The 23555-nt window shown below is 36.9% G+C and overlaps 1 protein-coding gene across 1 annotated transcript in view; it reads right to left on the bottom strand.

Moving 5' to 3' along the window:
* LOC133336524 (ecdysone-induced protein 78C-like) overlaps positions 1 to 23555 on the bottom strand; it is a gene marked incomplete at its 3' end in the record, with an annotated part of 58704 nt that overhangs the window by 3877 nt on the left and 31272 nt on the right. Inside the window, exons 3-4 of the mRNA XM_061544805.1 lie at positions 22134 to 23180; positions 17850 to 17941 (exon numbers count right to left, since the gene is read on the bottom strand). Coding sequence (XP_061400789.1) covers positions 17850 to 17941; positions 22134 to 23180 — 1139 coding nt within the window. The remainder of the gene's footprint in view (positions 1 to 17849; positions 17942 to 22133; positions 23181 to 23555) is intronic.

Raw genomic sequence — 23555 nt, 5'->3', positions numbered from 1 at the left:
GACAGGCACACCTAAATGTTGAATTTGAAGTGCCCAGCAACTACAAAAACAACAACATAAATATGCACATTACCAGTCACACTCACGGTGACTATGGAAGAAGGCATTTGAATTTTATTGGAGAATCGTATACACTGAGAGAAACGGGGAATCTATGGGAAGGGCATGGATCCTATTATATATGTGAGCAATATATAAATCTGACCCCATTTTTTCGAAACTTAACACACGTCACTCTAGACTCAATTCAGCACAATATGCAAAATTTCTGGCAAATCGAAATATATATAGGGACTTTGGTGCACCATTTACATGAAATCGGACGAAACTATATGGGAGCTATATTAAAATCTGGACCGATCATTCTAGGCCCAATTCAGTACGTTGTCCCAAATTTCGAAGGATATATAAGGACTTTGGTGCACAATTTACATAAAATCGGATGAAAATATTTATGGGAGCTATATGTAAATCTGATCCTATTTTCACGAAACTTTGCACACATCATTCTAGGCTTAATTCAGTACGCTGTGCCAAATTTCGTGCAAATCGAAGGATATATAGGGACTTTGGTGCCCCATTTGCCTTTAATCGGACGAAACTATATATGGGAGCTATATCTAAATCTGAACGGCTTTCCACGAACTTTACCACACATCATTCTGGACCTAATTCAGTACCCTATGCCAAATGTCGTACAAATCGAAAGATATATAGGGATTTTGGTGCACCATTTACATTAAATCGGACGAAACTATACGGGAGTTATATCTAAATCTGATCCTATTTTCACCAAACTTAGCACACGTCATTTTGGACCTAATTCAGTACCCTATGAAATGTTTCGTGCAAATCGAGAAATATATAGGGACTTTAGTGCAACATATACATCAAATCAGACGAATCTATATACGGGAGCTATATCTAAATCTGATCCTATTTTCACGAAACTTAGCACACATTATTTTGGACCTAATTCAGTACCCTGTGCCAAATTTCGTGCAAATCGAATGATATATAGGGACTTTGGTGCGCCATTTACATAAAATCGGATGAAAATATATATATGGGAGCTATATCTAAATCTGATCCGATTTTCTTCAATTTCAATAGGATTCGTCCTTGGGCCAAATACATGACTTGTGCCGAATTTCTTTCAATTCGGATAATAAATGCGGCCTGCTCTTTGTTTACAATTTAACATGGACAGACAGACGGTCCTACATAAATCGACTCAGAAAGTGATATTCTCAAAAGGAACCATATGCACAAAGACATAATACCCTGCACAACAGTGTGGTGAAGGGTATAAAAAAATGGCCAAGTAGTAGATTTTTGTATTTTTATACCCTACACAACTATGTTGTCAGGGTATAATAGCATTGTCCAGCCCCAAGAGTTTGTAACGCCGCGAAATATTGGTCCTGACCCTCCTTTAAGTATATCGATCGTCATATCTCGACTAGCTGAAGCGATCGCTCCAAAGGTCGCAATTATGGCCCAAACTTCGAGAATTTTTGCATGGAGAATGGGATCGGACCAAAGAATAAGCATGCCTGTTTTGATAAAGATCGGTCAATATTTAGCGGGTCAAATGGACCTTGACTTTTGTGTGAGAAATGACAAAATTTGTATTATATAACGTATATATTTACTCCTGAAGGACCTAGACACAAGAAGTTGATAGTATGTACAAGAGGAGTGGTTGACCTTTAAATTGATACCAATTATATGGTCGTATGTACTCAGATGTGGGAGCTACACTTAAATATTTAAAGGTGCTTACATATTCAGACATTATTTAGTAACCCAAAACCACACTAGAGGGCGGAAATATAGCTTTGATCGCTTTGAAAATTTCCATGAGATTCCAGTCAAGGTATGGTCAAGGACAACGCCTATCATTATCGGTAATGATGATTATGGACCAATCTTCACGAAATGTCGGATGGGTTCTGGCCAATGAAAACCCCTATTGTTTTTGGTAAAGATCGGTTAATATTAAGGGATGAGATGGACCAAATACTTAGTTTTTGTCCGTTTTCTGGTCGCTCCAGAGGCCGCAACTATGGCCCGAACATCGCGAAATTTTACATGGAAAACAAGATCGGGCTAAATAATAAACATGCCTTTTTTGATAAAGATCGGTCAATATTTTGCGGGTCAAGTGGACCCTGACTTTTGTGTGAAAAAATACAAAATTTGTCTTCTATAGCGTATAGATTTACCCCTGAAAGACATAGACCAGAGAAGTTTATAGAATATCCAAGAGGAGTGGTTGACCTTTAACTTGATATCAATTACACATACACATAAATATTTACAGGTGCTTACGTCTTCACATATTACTTAGTAACCCATTACCACACTGGAGGGCGGAAATATAGCGCTGATCGCTTTGAAATTGTCCATGAGGTTGCAGTTGGTCAAGGACAACGTCTATAATTTTCGGTGATGATTTTTATTGTGTTTTTTTCAAGTCGATCTATATGCCACAATTATAAGCAGAATATTACACTGGAGAATGAATCTGGCCAACTAATTTGATGGGCTTTTGTAATGATCTGTCACTATTCAGCGGGTCAATTCAACCAAGACCTTTCTGTGTAAAGTGAAATAAATTGGATATTATGATATAAAACATAATTCGAAATAGATCTCATGGTAAGAAATAGGTGCTATTGGCCTCTAATCGGTTAAGAGGGTGCAAATATCGCGAAATATTGCCCATTCTTTGAATATAGATATGCAGAAAGTTAGAGTTCCGTGGTAGTTGAGTAGGGTATCATATGGTCGGCCCCGTCCGACTATACTGCTCCGCTCACTGCTTTTTTAATATTTTTTTCATATATTTTTTTAAAAATATTTTTTAGGAGTAGATTTTTAAAAATAGGTTTAAAGTACTCCTAAAGGCGTTGATTTTGAAAAAAAAAAGAATTTTTCAAGCAGTTACCTTTGGCTTATTTTTTTTTTTTTTAAATAGTTTTCAAGCAATTACCATTTCTCTCCGTGTACTTAGTTGCAAACGTTCAATAACCTTAGTGCAATATAATCTGAACTGATGTTATTTTTTTATTGTGTTGTTGTTGTTATTTTATTTAATTTTTTTCTATTGTCATTTTCATTTCAAAGTCTCTATTAAAAACTTCCTTTATTGGATTTTATCTTCAAAGCTATCATCTGAAGACCAACCAGCGGCTGACTAAGCGGCAGCAGTTAGGCAAACGATGACAACAACAACAACTACAACAGAAATAGATAAATAGAAAACAAAGACGGCTGCATTGTATTTAGTATGCATATAACTATAAAAAAAAAGAAAACAACAACAAAATAAGAAAGACAAATAAAAATAAAAGCAACAACTTAGAGTGCATACAAAGTACAAATAAATTCATTGAAAATAGCAATTATTAAGGTACAGCTTGCAACGACAACAACAAGAACAATAGTCATTACTGTCATCGAGTTAACCATTTAGTAAATGTATATGTGTATGTGTGCAGGTGGGAGACACACATCTAACCCATCAACACAGAATGGCAAACATATTTGCAAAACCCTTTGACAGCATTGCAACACACACACACGACGGAATACAATGTTGCCCACCCACAAGTGAATAACAGAACGAGGAACAGATCCGAGCGCTGGGGTTTTTTTTAAATATGAAAAAATGTTCAGGACTGCCTGGCCCTTTTTAAAATATAGGACTCTATTCTGTATCTGCTGATCCTTTAACGACCAGAATTTACTTATAAAAATATTTTCAAAAAATTCACCCTTATTTTTAGTATTTAAAATCAGTAAGGAAAGTAGTAAAGTCGTACTGGACAGACTATATGATACCCTTCACCACTTTGGGTATATTGTACATATCGACGCCTCCGAACCATAGTATGCTAAGTCAACTTAGCATGTTCTAAAGTTCTTCACGTTTTTAGATACTACGGTTCTTAATTTATATTCTCTGAAATTTTGGTAATCCCAACCAAAGTTATAAGCAAAAATGTACTTAGCATGGCACGTAAAATTCAAGAAACTTCCATACTTTGAAAGCTTCTTCTGAAAAACGCACCTTTCAGACTTAGCATACTATTCTTCGGAGGCGTCGATATGTGTCCATACAATTGTATGTCACCTTTCAGACTTAGCATACTATTCTTCGGAGGCGTCGATATGTGTCCATACAATTGTATGTCAATGTTCCCTCGAAGGAACATACTCATGTCTTTCTGCAACCTATGCTACATTTAATTTCATTCGGGCAGATTTACAGTCGTCTGCGTACCATGGGATAAATTTATGGAAAACGATTTAGTAGTGTTGGCGGTTTATTTGGGATACCATTTGTATTTTGTTTTTGCAAAATAGTCAGGCTGAATCCCAGTTTGTTGTTTTTATAAAAAAAAACAACTATTTATTAGTGGGGAATGTATGGCATTGTTTGCCGAGGGGTAATTCAGGGAAGACTATAGTTTCGGATCACGCCACTGATCCTCATCAGTTCCCTTAGTTTTTTGTTGGGATATTCTCCCCAGAAGCTATTGCTTCTATTCAAAAAACCTTTCATACCCAAATGTCTCTTGTAACAAAGCGAAGTACTTAGCTGACCAACGACATAAACTGCATGAGAATTTCGCTGGAGCCTCACTTCGAGGTTAACAAGGCATTTACAAACAATACCACATGTGACAACACACAACAGTGGGAAAGGTGTGGTATTGTTTGTAAATGCCTTGTTAACCTCGAAGTGAGGCTCCAGCGAAATTCTCATGCAGTTTATGTCGTTGGTCAGCGTGAGCAGATTTTTTTGTTAGAAGCAATACAGTCGTCCCCTGCGTACCATGTTGTTTTTTTTTTTGATAAATTTATGGAAAACGATTTATAGCAAAATTGATACACGTCGCACTGTTAAAAATTTAATCTCAATCTGACAACCGTTCGAAATACATATGGAAGCTATGGCTGGATCTGCAACAATTTCAACAAAACCCAAAAACGTCATTCAAGCCTCAATTTGATCTAAATTTAGTGTTAATCGGAAAAAACCATTAGTAGTTAGGTGCACCATTTATGTAAAATCGGACGAAAATATATAAGGGAGCTATATCTAAATCTGAACCGATTTTCACGAGACTTAGCACACATCATTCTAGGCTTAATTCAGTACGCTGTGCCAAATTTCGTGCAAATCGAAAGGTATTTAGGGACTTTGGTGCACCATTTACCTTAAATCGGACGAAAATAAATATGGGAGCTATATCTAAATCTAAACCGATTTTATCGAAATTTAACACACATCATTCTATACTTATTTCAGTACGCTGTGCCAAATTTCGTGCAAATCGAAAGGTATTTAGGGACTTTGTTGCTCTATTTACATTAAATCGGACGAAAATGTATATGGGAGCTATAACTAAATCTTAACCGATTTTCACGAAACTTAGGACACATCATTCTTCACCTAATTCATTACGCTGTGCCAAATTTCGTACAAATCGAAAGATATATAGGGACTTTGGTGGACCATTTACATAAAATCGACGCAACTATATATGGGAGCTATATCAAAATCTGAACCGATTTTCACGAAACTTTGAACTCATCAGTCGTACCTGAAATCGGACGAAAGTGTATATGGGAGCTATATCTAAATCTAAAGCGATTTCAGGAAACTTAAAACACATCATTGTAGACCTAATTTATTACGCTGTGCCAAATTTCGTGCAAATCGAAAGATATTAAGGGACTTTGGTTCACCATTTGCCATAAATCGGACGATATATATATATATATGGGAGCTATATCTAAATCTGAACCGATGTTTTTCTAATTTCATTAGGGTTCGTCATTGGGCCATATAAGTGACCTATGCTAAATTTCATCCAAATCGGATTATAAATGCGACCTGTACTTTGTTCACAAAAATACATGGACAGACGAACGGACAGACAGACGGAGGGACGGATCGACTCAGAAAGTGATTCTATGCATATTCTCAATTTTTGCCTGTACCATATGCACAAAGACATAATACCCAGTATTTCAGTGTGGTGAAGGGTATAACCAGTGAGCGGAGCAGTATAGTCGGACACGGCCGACCATACGATACCCTACACAACTACCATGGAACTGTAACATTCTGCGGATGATTATTCCAAGACTGGGCAATATTTCGTGATATTAACATCCTCTTGCCGGATTAGAGGTCAACAGCACCTCTTCCTTACACTGACATATTTTCCGAATATTACCAATATTTCCAAATACTTGTCCAGATTCCCTTCACCGTGAGTTGTGTTGTGATGTTCGGCTTATAATTGTGGCCTACAGATCGACTCGAAAAAAAAACACAAAAAATTAAGTTTTCGATCCACTTCATCCCAAAATTATTATCTGACCAGTGAGCGGCACTTTCACGTAAATATATCTTTCTGTAGTTCTATATTCTGAACTTGGGCAATAGTTCGCGATATTTGCACCCTCCTTATCGACCAGAGGTCAACAAATATTAATAGCATTCAGTACAGCCCTTCTAAATAATTGTCCAGATACCCGTTAACGGGGATTGTGTTGTGATGTTCGGCTTATAATTATGTCCTAAAGTTCGACTCGGAAAAACACAAAAAACTAAGTTTTGGTCCACTTTATCCCAAAAATTATTATCCGATCATCACCGAAAATTATAGGCGTTGTCCTTGACCACGACTGGAATCTCATGGAAAATTTCAAAGCGATCAGCATTACATTTCCGCCCTCTAGTGTGGTAATGGGTTACTAAATAATAAAGCGGATCAACTTTATTTTTATTCAATTTTAATTACAATAGTGTAAACACGTTTTATTGATCTTATGATTTCCATATTTAAATGCAACTCTGTTTTAAACATTTGAAATTAACGGTTAACTATGTAAATATTTTGTAAATAGTACCAAAAACTACATCACTGATATCACTACCTTTTTACACAACCAATACTAGATAAGAATCTTGCTTCTCATAATTAGTTCCTAAGCTCAATCAAATTTCAATAAAATCGCTTCACTCCGAGTCCTGGACCACCCGGCTCTAATTCGTTTAGCGGACACTGAAGGCTTAAGATCATTACCCACGCTTGCCCAAGTTGATGGACTAGATCATAAGCTGGAAGTAGTTCCTAAACAAGGAGTAGCCAACATTATTTTAAATCTTGGTGTTTCGAGTTGCTTTATTGACGCCCAACGTGGGGCAAGCTTCATTGAAACCCAAGGAGCTTTCTTTATTGGCGCCCAACGTGGGGCAGCATGAAACCCAACATCGCCGCCCATGTGGCCATGTACTACGACCTATAAGTAAAAGCCGAGGACAACACCAACAAATCAGACGGCCTTCTTTATAGATGCCCAACGAAGTGGCCACGAACAACGAAACAAACATTGAAACCAAAGCAGATAACGACGAGTACGTGTCAGGCGAAGAAGAAGATATGACGCAGTTTACTGAGAGCCAATTCAAACAACTGATCCAGGCAATGGCGAACAACAACCGGACGGGTTCGTTTCGCATTGTACTTGCGTTTTCGGGGGCAGAGAGATGCCGCCTAGTTGAAGAATTTGTGACATCCAGAAACATCGAGTCCATCTCAGACGCCGACGTAGTAAACGGGTTGCAGCTGCTATTGGAAGATTATGCAGTTCCGAGTTTGCAGTTCTGTTCTAGGGGGAGAAGGAGTATACCTGACGTACCAACTCCCAGAAAGATATGATGACTACGAGAACGCCATCTTCATTGCTGAATCCACACTCCAGCTCTACTTATCATCTATCAGATTCCACAACCCTTTATTGCTGATGCATCATCGGGACGATTTCAGCATCAGAGGGGGAGACTGAAGCGGATCAACTTTATTTTTATTCAATTTTAATTACAATAGTGTAAACACGTTTTATTGATCTTATGATTTCCATATTTAAATGCAACTCTGTTTTAAACATTTGAAATTAACGGTTAACTATGTAAATATTTTGTAAATAGTACCAAAAACTACATCACTGATATCACTACCTTTTTACACAACCAATACTAGATAAGAATCTTGCTTCTCATAATTAGTACCTAAGCTCAATCAAATTTCAATAAAATCGCTTCACTCCGAGTCCTGGACCACCCGGCTCTAATTCGTTTAGCGGACACTGAAGGCTTAAGATCATTACCCACGCTTGCCCAAGTTGATGGACTAGATCATAAGCGGGAAGTAGTTCCTAAACAAGGAGTAGCCAACATTATTTTAAATCTTGGTGTTTCGAGTTGCTTTATTGACGCCCAACGTGGGGCAAGCTTCATTGAAACCCAAGGAGCTTTCTTTATTGGCGCCCAACGTGGGGCAAGCATCATTGAAACCCAAGGAGTTTCTTTAGTATCAATTTAAAGGTCAGCCACTCCTCTTGGATACACTTTCAAGAGGAGTGGCTGACCTTCAGAAGTAAATATATACGCCATAGAAAACAATTTTTGTCGTTTTTCACACAAAAGTCAGGTTCCATTTGATCCCCTAAATATTGGCCGATCTTTATTATGCTTATTCCTTGGCCCGATCCTCTTCTCCACGTAAAAATTTCACGATATTCGGGCCATAATTGCGGCCTCTGGAGCGACTAGAAAAACCGACAAAATTTTAGTATTAGGTCCATTTCATCCCCCAACTATTAACCGATCTTTGTGGCCTGTGGCCTGTATCGTGTTTACAAATTATAATGGTCGGACAGACGGATGGACGGACGGACACACATGTCTAGATAGACTCAGCTAGTCGAGATATGACGGTATATCGGTCTACATAAAGGTGGGTATAGGACCAATATTTCGTGGTATAGGGTATAAAAATCCACGCCTATTTTAGTTACTTGAAAAATATTTTTTAAAAATGTTCGCCTATTTTACCAATTGAAACCAGTAAGGAAAGTAATAAAGTCGGACAGGGCCAACTATATGCTAGCCTTCACCACTTTGGTTATATTCAAGAGATGAATCCTAACAGACGTCGCATTTTTAAAGGACCAGTAAAATGAAATATTAATGTTATTCTGCAACATATATTAAATTTTCATTTGGTCAGATGTAGAAGCTATATCTAAATCTGAACCGATTTCAGGAAAATTAACACACATAATCCTAGACCTAATTCATTACGCTGTGCCAAATTTTGTGCAAACCAAAAGATATTTACGTAAAATCGGACGATAGATATATAGGGAATTTGGTGGACCATTTATATCTAAATCTGAACCCATTTTTTCTAATTTCAATAGGGTTACCTATGCCAAATTTCATCCTAATCGGATCATAAATGCGACCTGTACTTCGTTCACAAAAATACATGGACGGACAGACGGACATGCGTAAATCGACTCAGAAAGTGATTCTATGCAAATTCACAAAAGGAACCATGTGTATATCTTGTTTCCTTTTGCCTGTTACAAACATATGCACAAAGACATAATACCTGTACCACAGTGTGGTGAATGGTATAAACATATTGTCACAACACAACTCGTTTTATTTTAAAAGTTGACTGAATTTTTACATTTGCCAAAATGTTGACCTTTATAACCTTTTTTCGGTTTTTCCATTTTCTTTACTTTTTGTTTTGCAATTCAAAATCGCACATCAGTTACATTCTATTGTCCTAATTAACATTTGTTGTAGCCACCACCCACCAACACAACTTATCTCACAACTATCACATTTCAAAATGTGGCAACCCAGCGCCCTTTCATAATACGGACTGGCGGACGGACCCAGCTTGGAAGGAGGTGTGCTATTTTATTTTGACAAGACCCACAACAAAAACAAAAAATTGAACACCAACATCACGTACGAATTGTGGCATGACATTTTAACCTGAACGTCACGAAAATTTTGAAAAAAAAAACAAATTTTCCATTTTTTTCTCTTCAATTTTGATTTTGAGGGGGATATAGGTTTCATTGCAACATGAAAATAATGACAGCTCCAACATTGGGTCCCTCTAACGGTTTAGATGAAACAGCAATGGTGAACAAAAAGTGCATAGCAATTTGTTAATTAAATTTTGATTTCATGACGTGTAACACCCTGCAAATGAGATGCTACAAGTTGAGGCAATGATTCGTTTGAAAACTCAAGAAACAATACAATATTTCCATATAAGATTTGTGAAAGAAATATTGGGCAAGTGTGTGTGTGTGTGTGGGGGGGGGGGGGGGGGGGTAGACAAGTAGGAGTACACAGATATCATAGACATTTGCATACAACATATATGCAACATCTACAAAGTAACAATTTGTGTTGCATCTAACACCCTACAAACATCATATGATACAAGTAAACCTGTAAGGAAAGTAGAAAATTCAGACTGGGCCGACCATATGATACCCTTCACCACTTTGGGTATATTGTACATATGTATCCTTCCAATTGCATGTCAATGTTCCCTCGAAGGAACATATTCATGTCTTTCTGCAACCTATGTTAAATTTAATTTCATTCGGGCAAATTTAGAGTCGTCCGCGTACCATGGGACAATTTAGCAAAATTAATACACCCTATCAATATGTGGCTGCATCTGCAACAAACCGCAATAACGTTATTCAATTTCCAATTTGATACGTTGTGCAAAATTTCGTGTTAATCGGACAAAGTTTGGTGCACCATTTGCGTAAAATTGGGCTAATATCTGTGGGTATATGTGGGAGGTATATCGAAATCTGAACCGATTTTCCCGAAACTTACCACACATCGTTCTAGACTTTATTCAAAACGCGATGCCAAAATTCGTGCAAATTGAAGGATATAAAGGGACTTTGGTGCAATATTTATCTAAAATTGGACGAAGACATATATAGGAGCTATATCTAAATCTGAACCGATTTTCACGAAATTTAACACACAACGTTGTAGACTTAATTTAGTACGTTATGCCAAATTTCGTGCGAGTCGAAGGATATATAGGGACTATGATGCACTATTTACCTAAAGTCGGACGAAAATATATATGGGAGCTATATCTAAATCTAAACCGATTTCCAAGAAACTTAGCACACATCATTCTGGACCTAACTCAGTACCATATGCCAAATTTCGTGCAGATCGAAAGATATTTAGGGACTTCAGTGCACCATTTACAGTAAATCGGATAAAAATATATATATGAGCTTTATCTTAATCTGAACCGATTATCACGAAACATAGCAGACATCATTCTAGGCTCAATTCAGTACGTTATGCCAAATTTCGTGCAAATCGAAAGATGAATAGGGACTTGGGTCACTATTTACCTAACATCGGACGAAAATATATATGAGAGCTATATGTAAATCTCAACCGATTTTCCCGAAACTCACCACTCATCATTCTATACTAAATTCAGTACGCTGTACCAAATTGCGTGCAAATCGATGGATTTATAGGGACTTTGGTGCACTATTTACTAAAATCGAACGAAAATATATATGGGAGCTATATCTAAATCTGAGCCGATTTTCACGAAATTTAACACACAACGTTGTAGACTTTATTCAAAACGCGATGCCAAATTTCGTGCGAATCGAAGGATATATAGGGACTTCAGTGCACTATTTACCGTAAATCGGACGAAACTGTATATGGGAGCTATATCTTAATCTGAACCGATTTTCACGAAACTTAGCACACATCATTCTGTACCTAATTCAGTACCCTATGCCAAATTTCGTGCAAATCGAAAGATATATAGGGACTTTGGTGCACCATTTACCTAAAATCGGACGAAACTATATATGGGAGCTATATCTAAATCTGAACCGATTTCCACGAACTTTAGCACACATTGTTCTGGACCTAATTCAGTACCCTATGCCAAATTTCGTGCAAATCGAAAATTATATAGGGATCTTGGTGCAGCATTTACATAAAATCGGAGGAAACTATATATGGGAGCTATATCTAAATCCGAACAGATTTTCACGAAATTTAACACGCATCGCTCTAGACTTAATTCAATACGTTATGCCAAATTTCGTGCAAATCGACGGATATAGAGACTTTTGTGCACCATTTACCGTGAATCGGAGGAAAAAATATATGGGACCTATGTCTAAATCTGAACCGATTTTCATGAAATTTAACACGCATCGTTCTAGACTTAATTCAGATTGATATGTAAAATTTCGTGCAAATCGGAAGATATATAGGGCCTTTGGTGCACTATTTACCTAAAATCGGATGAATATATATATGGGAGCTATATCTTAATCTGAACCGATTTCTACGAAATTTAAAACACATCGTTCTAGACTTAATTCAGTACGTTATGCCAAATTTCGTGCATATCGAAGCATATATAGGGATATTTACATAAAATCGGACGAAAATATATATGGGAGCTATATCTAAATCTTAACCGATTTTCCCGAAACTCACCACTCATCATTCTATACTAAATTCAGTACACTGTACCAAATTTCCTGCAAATCGAAGGATATATAGGGACTTTGGCGCACCATTTACATTGAATCGGACGAACATATATATAGGAGTTATATCTAAATGTGGACAGATTTTCACGAAACTTGACAGACATCACTCTAGGCTCAATTCAGTACGTTATGCCATATTTCGTGTAAATTGAAGGATATATAGGGACTTTGTTGCAGCATTTACATTTAATCGGACGGAATTACATATAGGGGAGCTACATCTAAATCTGAACCGAATTTCCCAATTTTAATAGGGTACGTCCTTGGGCCAAATAAATGAACTGTGCCAAAGTTCATCCAATTCGAATCAAAAATGCGACCTGTACTTTGTTTACAATTTAACATGGACAGACGGACGGATGGACAGACATGTATAAAGACATAATACCCTGTACCACAGTGTGGTGAAGGGTATAAAAATCCACGCCTTTATTCAGTCTTGAAAAAAATATTTAAAAAAATCCACCAACCCATAATACCCACATAAATTGGGTAGGGAATATCAAATCTCTTATATGGTTTGAGTGGCAGGCCGGTCTTTCAAAATTTACCTCTAGCCGCATATGTTTGCTGCAGTTAATGTTGCAAATATGAGGAAACTGCAACAACAACATCAACAAACTCCCGCCATTCAACATGAAAGCCAATAGACAGACAGACAAACATCATGGACAGACAAAAAATGTAACTGTGCACCCAAACACACAGCGAATGCTGTAATAGTCTCGGATGTTGAAGCCATGGAAGCGGTAATGCAAGACAACAACAATAATGGCAACAGCAACAACAACAACAACGGCAACACAAATCAGGAAAAGCATGAAAATGCCACAAGAAAAGTGAACGAACAGCTAAAGTGAGATCACTTTTTGTTGTTGTTGCTGGTGTTGGTGCTGCTGCAGTTGCTGTTACTTTTTCATGTGGCTGAACGTAACTTTTGCGCATGCTCACCTTTCTACTTTGAGACGGACTAGTTCGTCCGTCCGTCCTTCCGTCCGTCTGCAATTTGAACAAAGACTATTGCTTTCAGTTAGTTTGCTTCTTTGTTGTTGCGGTTTTTTTCGTGTGTTGCATCGATGATATTATGTAATATTCATTTCCATGCTGTTTTTGCAATGAAATGGAAAACAAAGATGAAAGGAAAACAAAAAGCACAAAATGAAAACTGGAAAAAAAGAGGAAACTACTAGATAACCGTTTTCACACAACAGCACAAAACAAAAGAGATAGAATAATGCACGATAAGTGCCACAGGCGTGGATTTTTTTCTTTCCAACTAGATATTTCAAGAGGTTAGGATTTTTATACCCTACACAACTATGCAGTCAGGGTATTATAGCTTTGTGCAGCCCCAAGAGTTTGTAGCGCCGCGAAACATTGGTCCTAGACCCACCCTTCAGTATACCGATGGTCATATCTCGTCATAGCTGAGTCGATCTAGACATGTGTGTGCGTCCGTCCGTCCGTCTGTCCATTATAATTTGTAAACACGATACTGGCCACAGTTATGGATCAATCTTCACGAAATTTTGCATGTAGGACGGGTTCTGGCCAATGAAAACCCCTACTATTTTTGGTGAAGATCGGCTAACATTTAGGGGATGAAATGGACCAAAAACTTTATTTTTGTCATTTTTTCTGGTCCCTCTAGAGGCCGTTTTTACATGGCGATCGCCATATCTCGACTAGCTGAGTCGATCTAGACATGTGTGGCCGTCCGTGCGTCTGTCCATTATAATTTGTAAACACGATACAGGCCACAGTTATGGACCAATCTTCACGAAATTTTACATGTAGAATGGGCTCTGGCCAATGAAGACCCCTATTGTTTTTGGTAAATATCGGTTAATATTTAGGGGATGAAATGGACTAAATACTTAATTTTTTGTCGGTTTTTCTGGTCGCTCTTGAGGCCGCTTTTACATGATGAAGGGGATCGGGCCAAAAATTAAGCATGCCTGTTTTCATAAAGATTGGTAAATATTTAGCGGGTCCAATGGACTCTGACTTTTATATTTGTCGATTTATATTTATATTTGTATTCGTATGAATTTACTCCTGAAGGACATAGACCCGAGGGCGGAAATATAGCGATGATCGCTTTGAAATTTTCCATGAGGTCCCAGTTATGGTCAAGGACAACGCCTATAATTCTCGGCGATGATCAGATAATAATTATACCCTTTACCACACTTTGGTACAGGGTATTATGTCTTTGTGCATATATTTGTAACAGGCAAAAGGAAACAATATAGACCCATGGTTCCTTTTGAGAATATGCATAGAATCACTTTCTGAGTCGATTTATGCATGTCCTTCCGTCCGTCTGTCCATGTTAAATTGTAAACACAGTGCAGGTCGCATTTATTATACGAATGAGATTAAATTTGGCACAGATCAGTTATTTGGCCCAGAGACGTACCCTATTGAAATTGGGAAAAATCGGTTCAGATTTAGATATAGCTACCATATATATTTTCGTCCGATTTTTCGTAAATGGTACACCAAAGAGTCAAATTAAGACCTAATGCCCCAAAATTTTGCACAACATACCGAAGTTAGGATAGACTAACGTGTGCCAAGTTTTATTGAAATCGGTTCAGAATTTGTTATAGCTCCCATATATATGTTCCTCCGATTTTTAGCAAATGGTGCACCAAAGAGTCAAATTAAGACCTAACGCCCCGAAATTTTGCACAACGTACCGAAGTTAGGATAGACTAACGTGTGCCAAGTTGTATTGAAATTGGTTCAGATTTAGATATAGCTCCCATATATATGTTCCTCCGATTTTTCGTAAATGGTACACCAAAGAGTCAAATTAAGACCTAATTACCCGAAATTTTGCACAACGTACCGAAGTTACGATAGACTAACGTGTGCCAAGTTTTATTGAAATCGGCTCAGATTTAGATATAGCTCCCATATATATGTTCGTCGGATTTTTTGCAAATGGTGCACCAAAGATTTAAAGTGTGTCCCACATGCGCAACGTATCGAAATAGGTCTGGGTTAACCGTTATATGGGGGCTACCCGCAAAAGTGGACCGATATTAATAATTTTTAGTGGAGACATTTGGTACGTGCACCGACAAAGCTCATCTTCGGACCTGAAGACAAGAGAAAACTTTATGTTAACTTTTGGCGACCTATCTCAATTCGTTTAGATGCTAGAGTGATTAAAACAGAAAGACGGACCTGCATAAATCGTCATAGAATTTTACGCTAATCAAGAATATTATTACTTTATACAAATATACCCGGTTATTGGACATTGGGTTATGTCGGTTCACATATAGACATAGATCACATGGTCCTTCAAAAATTCAAGATATGTAAGGATGTATTTCTTGAATATAGCCAAATTGGTAAAGGGTATCATATAGTCGGCCCCGTCCGACTTTACTATTTTTCTTACCGGGTTTGAGATGAATTGGATCGAAAACTTAATTTTTTGTGTTTTTTTTTCGAATCGATCTATATAATAGAAAGCCGAACATCACAACACAACCCACACTGAAGGTAATCTGGACAAATAAATAGAAGAGATGTACTGAGTATTAGTAATATTCGGAAAATATGTCAGTGTAAGGATAAGGTGCTTTTGACCTCTAATCGGGCAAGAGTGCGCAACTGCGACACGATATTGCCAATGATCGGAATAAATATCCGCAAGTATTTTTTCAAGTAATAGGCGTGGATTTTTTAAAAATAATTTTTTCGAGTATTTAAATTTTTTTTTCAATAACAGGCGTGGATTTTTTGAAAATAATTTTTTCGAGTATTTCAAATATTTTTTTCAATAACAGGCGTGGATTTTTTTAAAAATAATTTTTTCGAGTATTTCAAATATTTTTTTCAATAACAGGCGTGGATTTATTAAAAATAGTTTTTTCGAGTATCTCAATATTTTTTCAAGTATCTCAAATATTTTTTTCAAGTACCTAACTAGGCGTGGATTTTTTTAAAATATTTTTTCGAAATCTCAAATATTTTTTTCAAGTAATAGGCGTGGATTTTTTAAAAATAATTTTTTCGAGTATCTCAAATATTTTTTTCAAGTAATAGGCGTGGATTTTTTAAAAATATTTTTTCGAGTATCTCAAATATTTTTTTCAAGTAATAGGCGTGGATTTTTTAAAAATATTTTTTTCGAGTATCTCAAATATCTTTTCAAGTAATAGGCGTGGATTTTTTAAAAATAATGTTTTCGAGTATCTCAAATATTTTTTTTTTCAAGTAATAGGCGTGGATTTTTTAAAAATATTTTTTCGAGTATCTCAAATATTTTTTCAATAGGCGTGAATTTTTTAAAAATATTTTTTCGAGTATCTTAAATATTTTTTCAAGTAATAAGCGTAAATTTTTTTAAAAATATTTTTTTCGAGTATCTCAAATATTTTTTTCAAGTAATAGGCGTGGATTTTTTAAAAATATTTTTTTCGGGTATCTCAAATATTTTTTTCAAGTAATAGGCGTGGATTTTTTTTTAAATATTTTTTCGAGTATCTCAAATATTCTTTCAAGTAATAGGCGTGGATTTTTTTTAAATATTTTTTCGAGTATCTCAAATATTTTTTCAAGTAATAGGCGTGGATTTATTAAAAATAATTTTTTCGAGTATTTAAAATATTTTTTTCAATAACAGGCGTGGATTTATTAAAAATAATTTTTTCGAGTATCTCAAATATTTTTTCAAGTAATAGGCGTGGATTTTTTAAAAAATATTTTTTCGAGTATCTCAAATATTTTTTTTCAAGTAATAGGCGTGGATTTTTTAAAAAATAATTTTTTCGAGTATCTCAAATATTTTTTTCAAATAATAATTTTTTTCATGTACCTAACTAGGCGTGGATTTTTTTAAAAATATTTTTTCGAGTATCTCAAATATTTTTTTTTAAAGTAATAATTTGTTTCAAGTACCTAACTAGGCGTGGATTTTTTAAATATTTTTTTTTTCAAGTAGCTCAAATTCTTAGCCATTCTTCTCCCATTTGTATCAAATATAAATTGCTGCCTAATATATTTTTCCGGAAAAAATCATTTTCACAACAACAAGACCACAAGACCGAAGCAGCGTGGAAACAGAGTTGAATAAACTTGATTTGCGGCAACTGGACGATATCGCCAACAGTGCCACATTGTGGCAAACATTCGCGGTACATTCCACCCACTCAATTTTTTGTTGCCTGCTGTCATGTTTTGTTTTTCCTTCGTTTTTCTTTTTTTTTTGTGGCAACAACGATTTGCTGCAGCATTTTGTTACAAATGCAACTGCAACAGCAACATTCAACAACAAGGAAGTAAATTCATGTTTACAACATCAACTGTTACTGCCACAGAGTGCGGCGGCTGCATGTCAGGCAGTCAGCCTCGTTGTTATTGTTGTTGTGGTTGCTGGTGTTGCCGTTTGAGGAATTGAATGTTGGTGGTGGCATGGTTGCGGTAAATGTTGCCGAGGCAGCTGTTTCATGTTTTGTTGCATTAGTGAATGTTTTTTTTTTTTTGTGGAATTGTGTGTTGAAAGTCATAAATAACTTGAAGTATTTCATGTTTATCTTTGCCTTCCTTCTTCTATATTAGGTGTGTTGGTGTCAATGTGTGTGTGTGTTAGTTTGAGTTTTCTAATGATTGTGGTTGACTTTTTTCTATTTCCTATTGGACTTTGAAGATCTGTTTTAACTGGGAACACTTAAATATTTCCAAGAGTTAATTTTTTATTGAAAAATAAAATATTTGGAAACAATTTGGAAAGAGTGATGGATTTCTAACATTCCAAAAAAAAATGAAAAAAATTGACATCAATATTTAAAATCAGTGAGCGGAGCAGTATAGTCGGACGGGGCCGACCATATGATACCCTACACAAAAAACTAAACTTTAAACACGAAAAACTAACTTTCTGTGGATCTATATTCTGAGCTTGGGCAATATTTCGCGATATTTGAACCATCTGGACCAACTAAAGGCCGACAATTATTACTACTATTCAGTACAACCCTTCTAATTACTTGTCCAGATTCCCTTCCCTTGTATTGTGATCTTCTTATTCCCATTGGAGCCTATAGATCGACTCGAAAAAAAAACACAAAAAATTGAGCTTTCGGTCCACTTAATCACAATAAAATTATCTGATCGTCACCGAAAATTGTAGGCGATATCCTTAACCATAACTGCAACTTCATGGAACATTTTAAAGCGATCAGCGCTATATTTGCGCCCTCTAGTGTGGTAAAGGGTTACTAAATAATATCTGAATAGATAAGCACCTGTAAATATTTAAGTGTAACTCCCACATCTGAGTACATACGACCATATAATTGGTATCAATTTCAAGGTCAATCACTGCCCTTGGATATACCAACAACATTTCGGGTCTATGCCCTTCAGAGGTAAATCTATACGCTATAGAATACAAATTTTGTAATTTTTTACACAAAAGTCAGGGTCCATCTGACCCGCTAAATATTGACCGATACTTATCAAAACAAACATGCTTATTCTTTGGCCCGATTCCCTTCTCCATGTAAAAATTCGCGATGTTTGGGTCATAATTGCGGCCTCTAGAGCGACCAAGAAACCAATAAAAATTAAGTATTTGGTCCATTTTATCTACTATATATTAATCGATCTTTATCAAAAATAATAGGGGTCTTCATTGGCCAGAACCCATTCTACATGCAAAATTTCGTGAAGATTGGTACATAACTGTGGCCTGTATCGTGTTTACAAAATATAATGGACGGACGGATACGAATACGGACGGACACACATGTCTAGATCGACTCAGCTAGTCGAGATATGACGATCGGTATACTTAAAGGTGGGTCTAGGTCTGCACAAAGCTATAATAAGCTGACAACATAGATGTGTAGGGTATAAACATTTCAACATTTTCAAGGCTAACCTATGGCGTGGATTTTTATACCCCACACAACTATGTTGTCAGAGTATTATAGCTTTGTGCAGCCCGAAGAGTTTGTAACGCCGCGAAATATTGGTACTAGACCCACCTTTAAGTATAACGATCGTCATATCTCGACTAGCTGAGTCGATCTAGACATGTATGTCCGTCCGTCCGTCTGTGCATTATACTTTGTAAACACGATACAGACCACATTTATGGACCAATCTTCACGAAATTTTGCATGTAGAATGGGTTCGGCCCAATGAAGACCTCTATTGTTTTTGGTAAATATCAATTAATATTAGGGGATGAAATGGACCAAAAACTTTATTTTTGTCAGATTTTCTGGTCGCTACAGAGGTATAATTATGGCACAAACATCGCGATCGATCAATATTTAGCGGATCAAATGGACCACACTGTGGTACAGGGTATTATGTCTTTGTGCATATGTTTGTAACAGGCAAAAGGAAACGAAATAGACACATGGTTCCTTTTGAGAATATGCTTAGAATCACTTTCTGAGTCGATTTACGCATGACCGTCTGTCTGCCCGCCCGTCCGTCTGTCCGTCCATGTACAATGTATTTTTGTGAACAAAGTACAAGTCGCATTTATGATCCGATTTGGATGAAATTTGACATGGGTCACTTATTTGGCCCAAGGACGAACCCTATGGAAATTGGGAAAATCGGTTCAGATTTAGATATAGCTCCCATATATATTTTCGCCCGATTTTAGGTAAAGTCCCTATATATCCTTCGATTTGCACGAATTTTGACATAACGTACTGAATAAAGCCAAGAAAGATGTGTGCCAAATTTTGTGAAAATCGGTTCAGATTTACATATAGCTCCCATATATATTTTCGTCCGATTTAAGGTAAATGGTGCACCGAAGGCCCTATATATCCTACGATATACACGAAATTTGGCATAGTACTGAATTATGTGATGTGTGTTAACTTTGGTGAAAATCGATTCAGATTTAGATACAGCTCTAATATATATTTTCGTCCGATTTAATGTAAATGGTCCACCAAAGTCCCTATATATCTTTCGATTTGCACGAAATTTGGCACAGAGTAATGAATCTGGTCTAGAATGATGAGTGTTAAGTTTCCTGAAAATCGGTTCAGATTTAGATATAGCTCCCATATATATTTTCATCTGATTTAATGTAAATGGTCCACCAAAGTCCCTATATATCTTTCGATTTGGACGAAATTTGGCACAGCGTAATGAATTAGGTATAGAATGATGTATGTTAAGTTTCCTGAAAATCGGTTCAGATTTAGATATAGCTCCCATATATATTTTCGTCCGTTTAAGGTAAATGTTGTACCAAAATCCCTTAATATCTTTTGGTTTGCACGAAATTTGGCACAGCGTAATGAATCAGGTCTAGAATGATGTGTGTTAAATTTACTGAAAATCGGTTCAGATTTAGATAAAGCTCCTATATATATCTTCGCCCGATTTAAAGTAAATGGTGCACCAAATTCCCTTAAAATCTTTCGATCAGCATGAAATTTGGCACAGCGTAATGAGTTAGGTCTAAAATGATGTGTGTTAAGTTTCGTGAAAATCGGTCCAGATTTAGATATAGCTCCGATTTCGTCCGATTTAAAATAAATGTTGTACCAAAGTCCCTTAATATCTTTCGGTTTGCACGAAATTTGGCACAGCGTAATGAATCAGGTCTAGAATGATGTGTGTTAAGTTTCCTGTAAATCGGCTCAGATTTATATATAGCTCCCATATATATTTTCGTCCGATTTAATGTAAATGGCCCACCAAAGTCCCTATATATCTTCCGATTTGCACGAAATTTGGCACAGAGTAATGAATTAGGTCTAGAATGATGTGTGTTAAGTTTCGTGAAAATCGGTTCAAATTTAGATATAGGTCCCATATATATTTTCGTCCGATTTAATGTAAATGGAGCACCAAAGTCCCTATATATCTTTCGATTTGCACTAAATTTGGCATAGCGTACTGAATTAAGTCTAGAATGATGTGTGCAAAATTTCGTGTAAATCGGTTCAGATTTAGATATAGCTCCCATATATATCTTCGTCCGATTTAAGGTAAATGTTGTGCAAAAGTCCCTTAATATCTTTCGGTTTGCACGAAATTTGTCACAGCGTAATGGATTGCAGAATGACATGTTTATGGATCCAATTTCATTTTACTGGTTCTTTAAAAATGCGATAGGATTCATCTGTTGAATATACCCAAAGTGGTGAAGGTAGCATAAAGTCGGCTCCGTCCGACTTTACTACTTTCCTTACTGGTTTTCGAGTGGATCTATAGGACACAATTGAAAGCCGAACATCACAACACAACCCACGGTGAAGGGAATCTGGACTAGTAATTAGAAGGGCTGTACTGAATATTAGTAATATTCGGAAAATATGTCAGTGTAAGGAAGAGGTGCTGTTGACCTCTAATCAGGCTTGAGGGTGCAACTATCAAGATATATTGCCCAGGTTCGGAATAAAAATCCGCATAAAGTTAGTGTTCCGTGGTAGTTGTGTAGGATATCGTATGGTCGCCGCGTCCGACTATGCTGCTCCGCTCACTGGTTTAAAAATATTTATTCAAGGCTAACCTATGGCGTGGATTTTTTAACAGTATTTTTTCCAAGCTAAACAAAGGCGTGGATATAAAAAAAATATTTTTTTTTAATAAAATTTTTTCCCAAAAAAATAGTAAGGTATTTGTTTCTAAGGACATTGATTCCCTACCTTGTGGTAATTTAACATTCGCCAATGAAGCTATTGATGATGATGATGTGGATAGCCCCGATGAGGATGATTGTGAATGATTGAGGTTTCCAATAAAATGCTCAGCAGCCAATGATGAGGCAACTGCTGATGATGACGATGATGATGCGGAGGCGGATGCTGCTGCTGTGGCAGCTGAATTTGTTCCAATAATTCGATTACTTCCGGTTCCACTAACGTTTGTGGTGTTGTTGTTGCTGCCAGAACTACTGCCGCAAATGCTGCTACTATTGCTGGCGATGGAAGAGGTCGAAGAACAGCCGGATGACGATGAGTTCGATTGTGTAAAGCTGTGGAGATTGTTGCTGCTGCTGTTGTTGTTGTTGTTAGTGGCGTATAGCGCACCTCCACCATTGCCAAATTGTGGAAAACTTCCCAGCGAAGATGCGGAAGAAATTCCCGATCCAGACGTTGAAGTTGTCGTAGGACCCGTATGCAATGAAGTTGTGGCAATTAAATTATTGGTATTCCTCGAGGAGCCCAATTGAGAATTCGCGTAGAATTTATGGCAATCGTTGAGACCTACCACCGAAGAGCTACCAATACCATTAGTACCGCCACTAATGTTCTGAGTATTGCTGGCAACATTCAATGTGGGCGATCCAATGAGATAGGATTCGGTTTCGATTTCGGATTCCACAGAACCCGCTTCACTAAACCCCCCTTGCGTTGAGGAATCTTCAGGGGTGTCGAAAAAATGCAAATTGAAATCGGTGTGGGCATCAAACCGCACCTCCGGCAATACCTCGTCGTCGTCCTCTTCCTCCTCCTCCTCTGCTTCCTGATCGACGCTATGCAAATTGTCGTTGGCACCGGCGGTCGAGCCGGTTGTTCCACACAAATTATTCTGTAGAGAGTTGTTGTTGTTGTGCTGTTTTGTTGCCTCCACCAGACTGGAACCGATTTGTGCCTGATCCAAATCTAATTTGAATACATCCATGGTTCGAACAACTCCAGAGCCATCGTCTTTGGTGCAGACATTTTTGTGAGTTTTTGTTAATAACTGATCTTTTGTTGGAGATTCGAAGTTTGGGGTATTTTTTATCGAATATTAAATTGGCTTGGAGTTGATATATTGTTCGGATATAGTTTTGAGTTTTTTTTTTTTTTTTCTTTCGAAGGTCTCGAAGGGTATGTTTTTTATTTTCGATTTTCTTTGTGACACTATTTTGACGATGGCAAAATTAATCTATGCGCATGGACTATCAAAGAAAAAAATAGCTTTGGGATCTGTTATAATTTTTATGGGAGGAGGAGGAGGGGGTTTGGGGCACGTCAGGCATAATATGGGGATTATGGTTTTAATACAAAATTAAATTTACAATATTTACAATTTATTTTGGAATGAATGATCGTCGAAGGAGCACAGAACGACAACCTTCA

Source organism: Musca vetustissima, unplaced genomic scaffold (genome assembly GCF_032173495.1).
Source record: "Musca vetustissima isolate MV318-11 ecotype Yass unplaced genomic scaffold, APGP_CSIRO_Mvet_v1 utg126972, whole genome shotgun sequence".
Lineage (NCBI taxonomy): Eukaryota > Metazoa > Arthropoda > Insecta > Diptera > Muscidae > Musca > Musca vetustissima.
The sequence above is the reverse complement of the archived record's forward strand: the minus strand, read 5'-3'. Positions and strand labels throughout refer to the sequence as shown.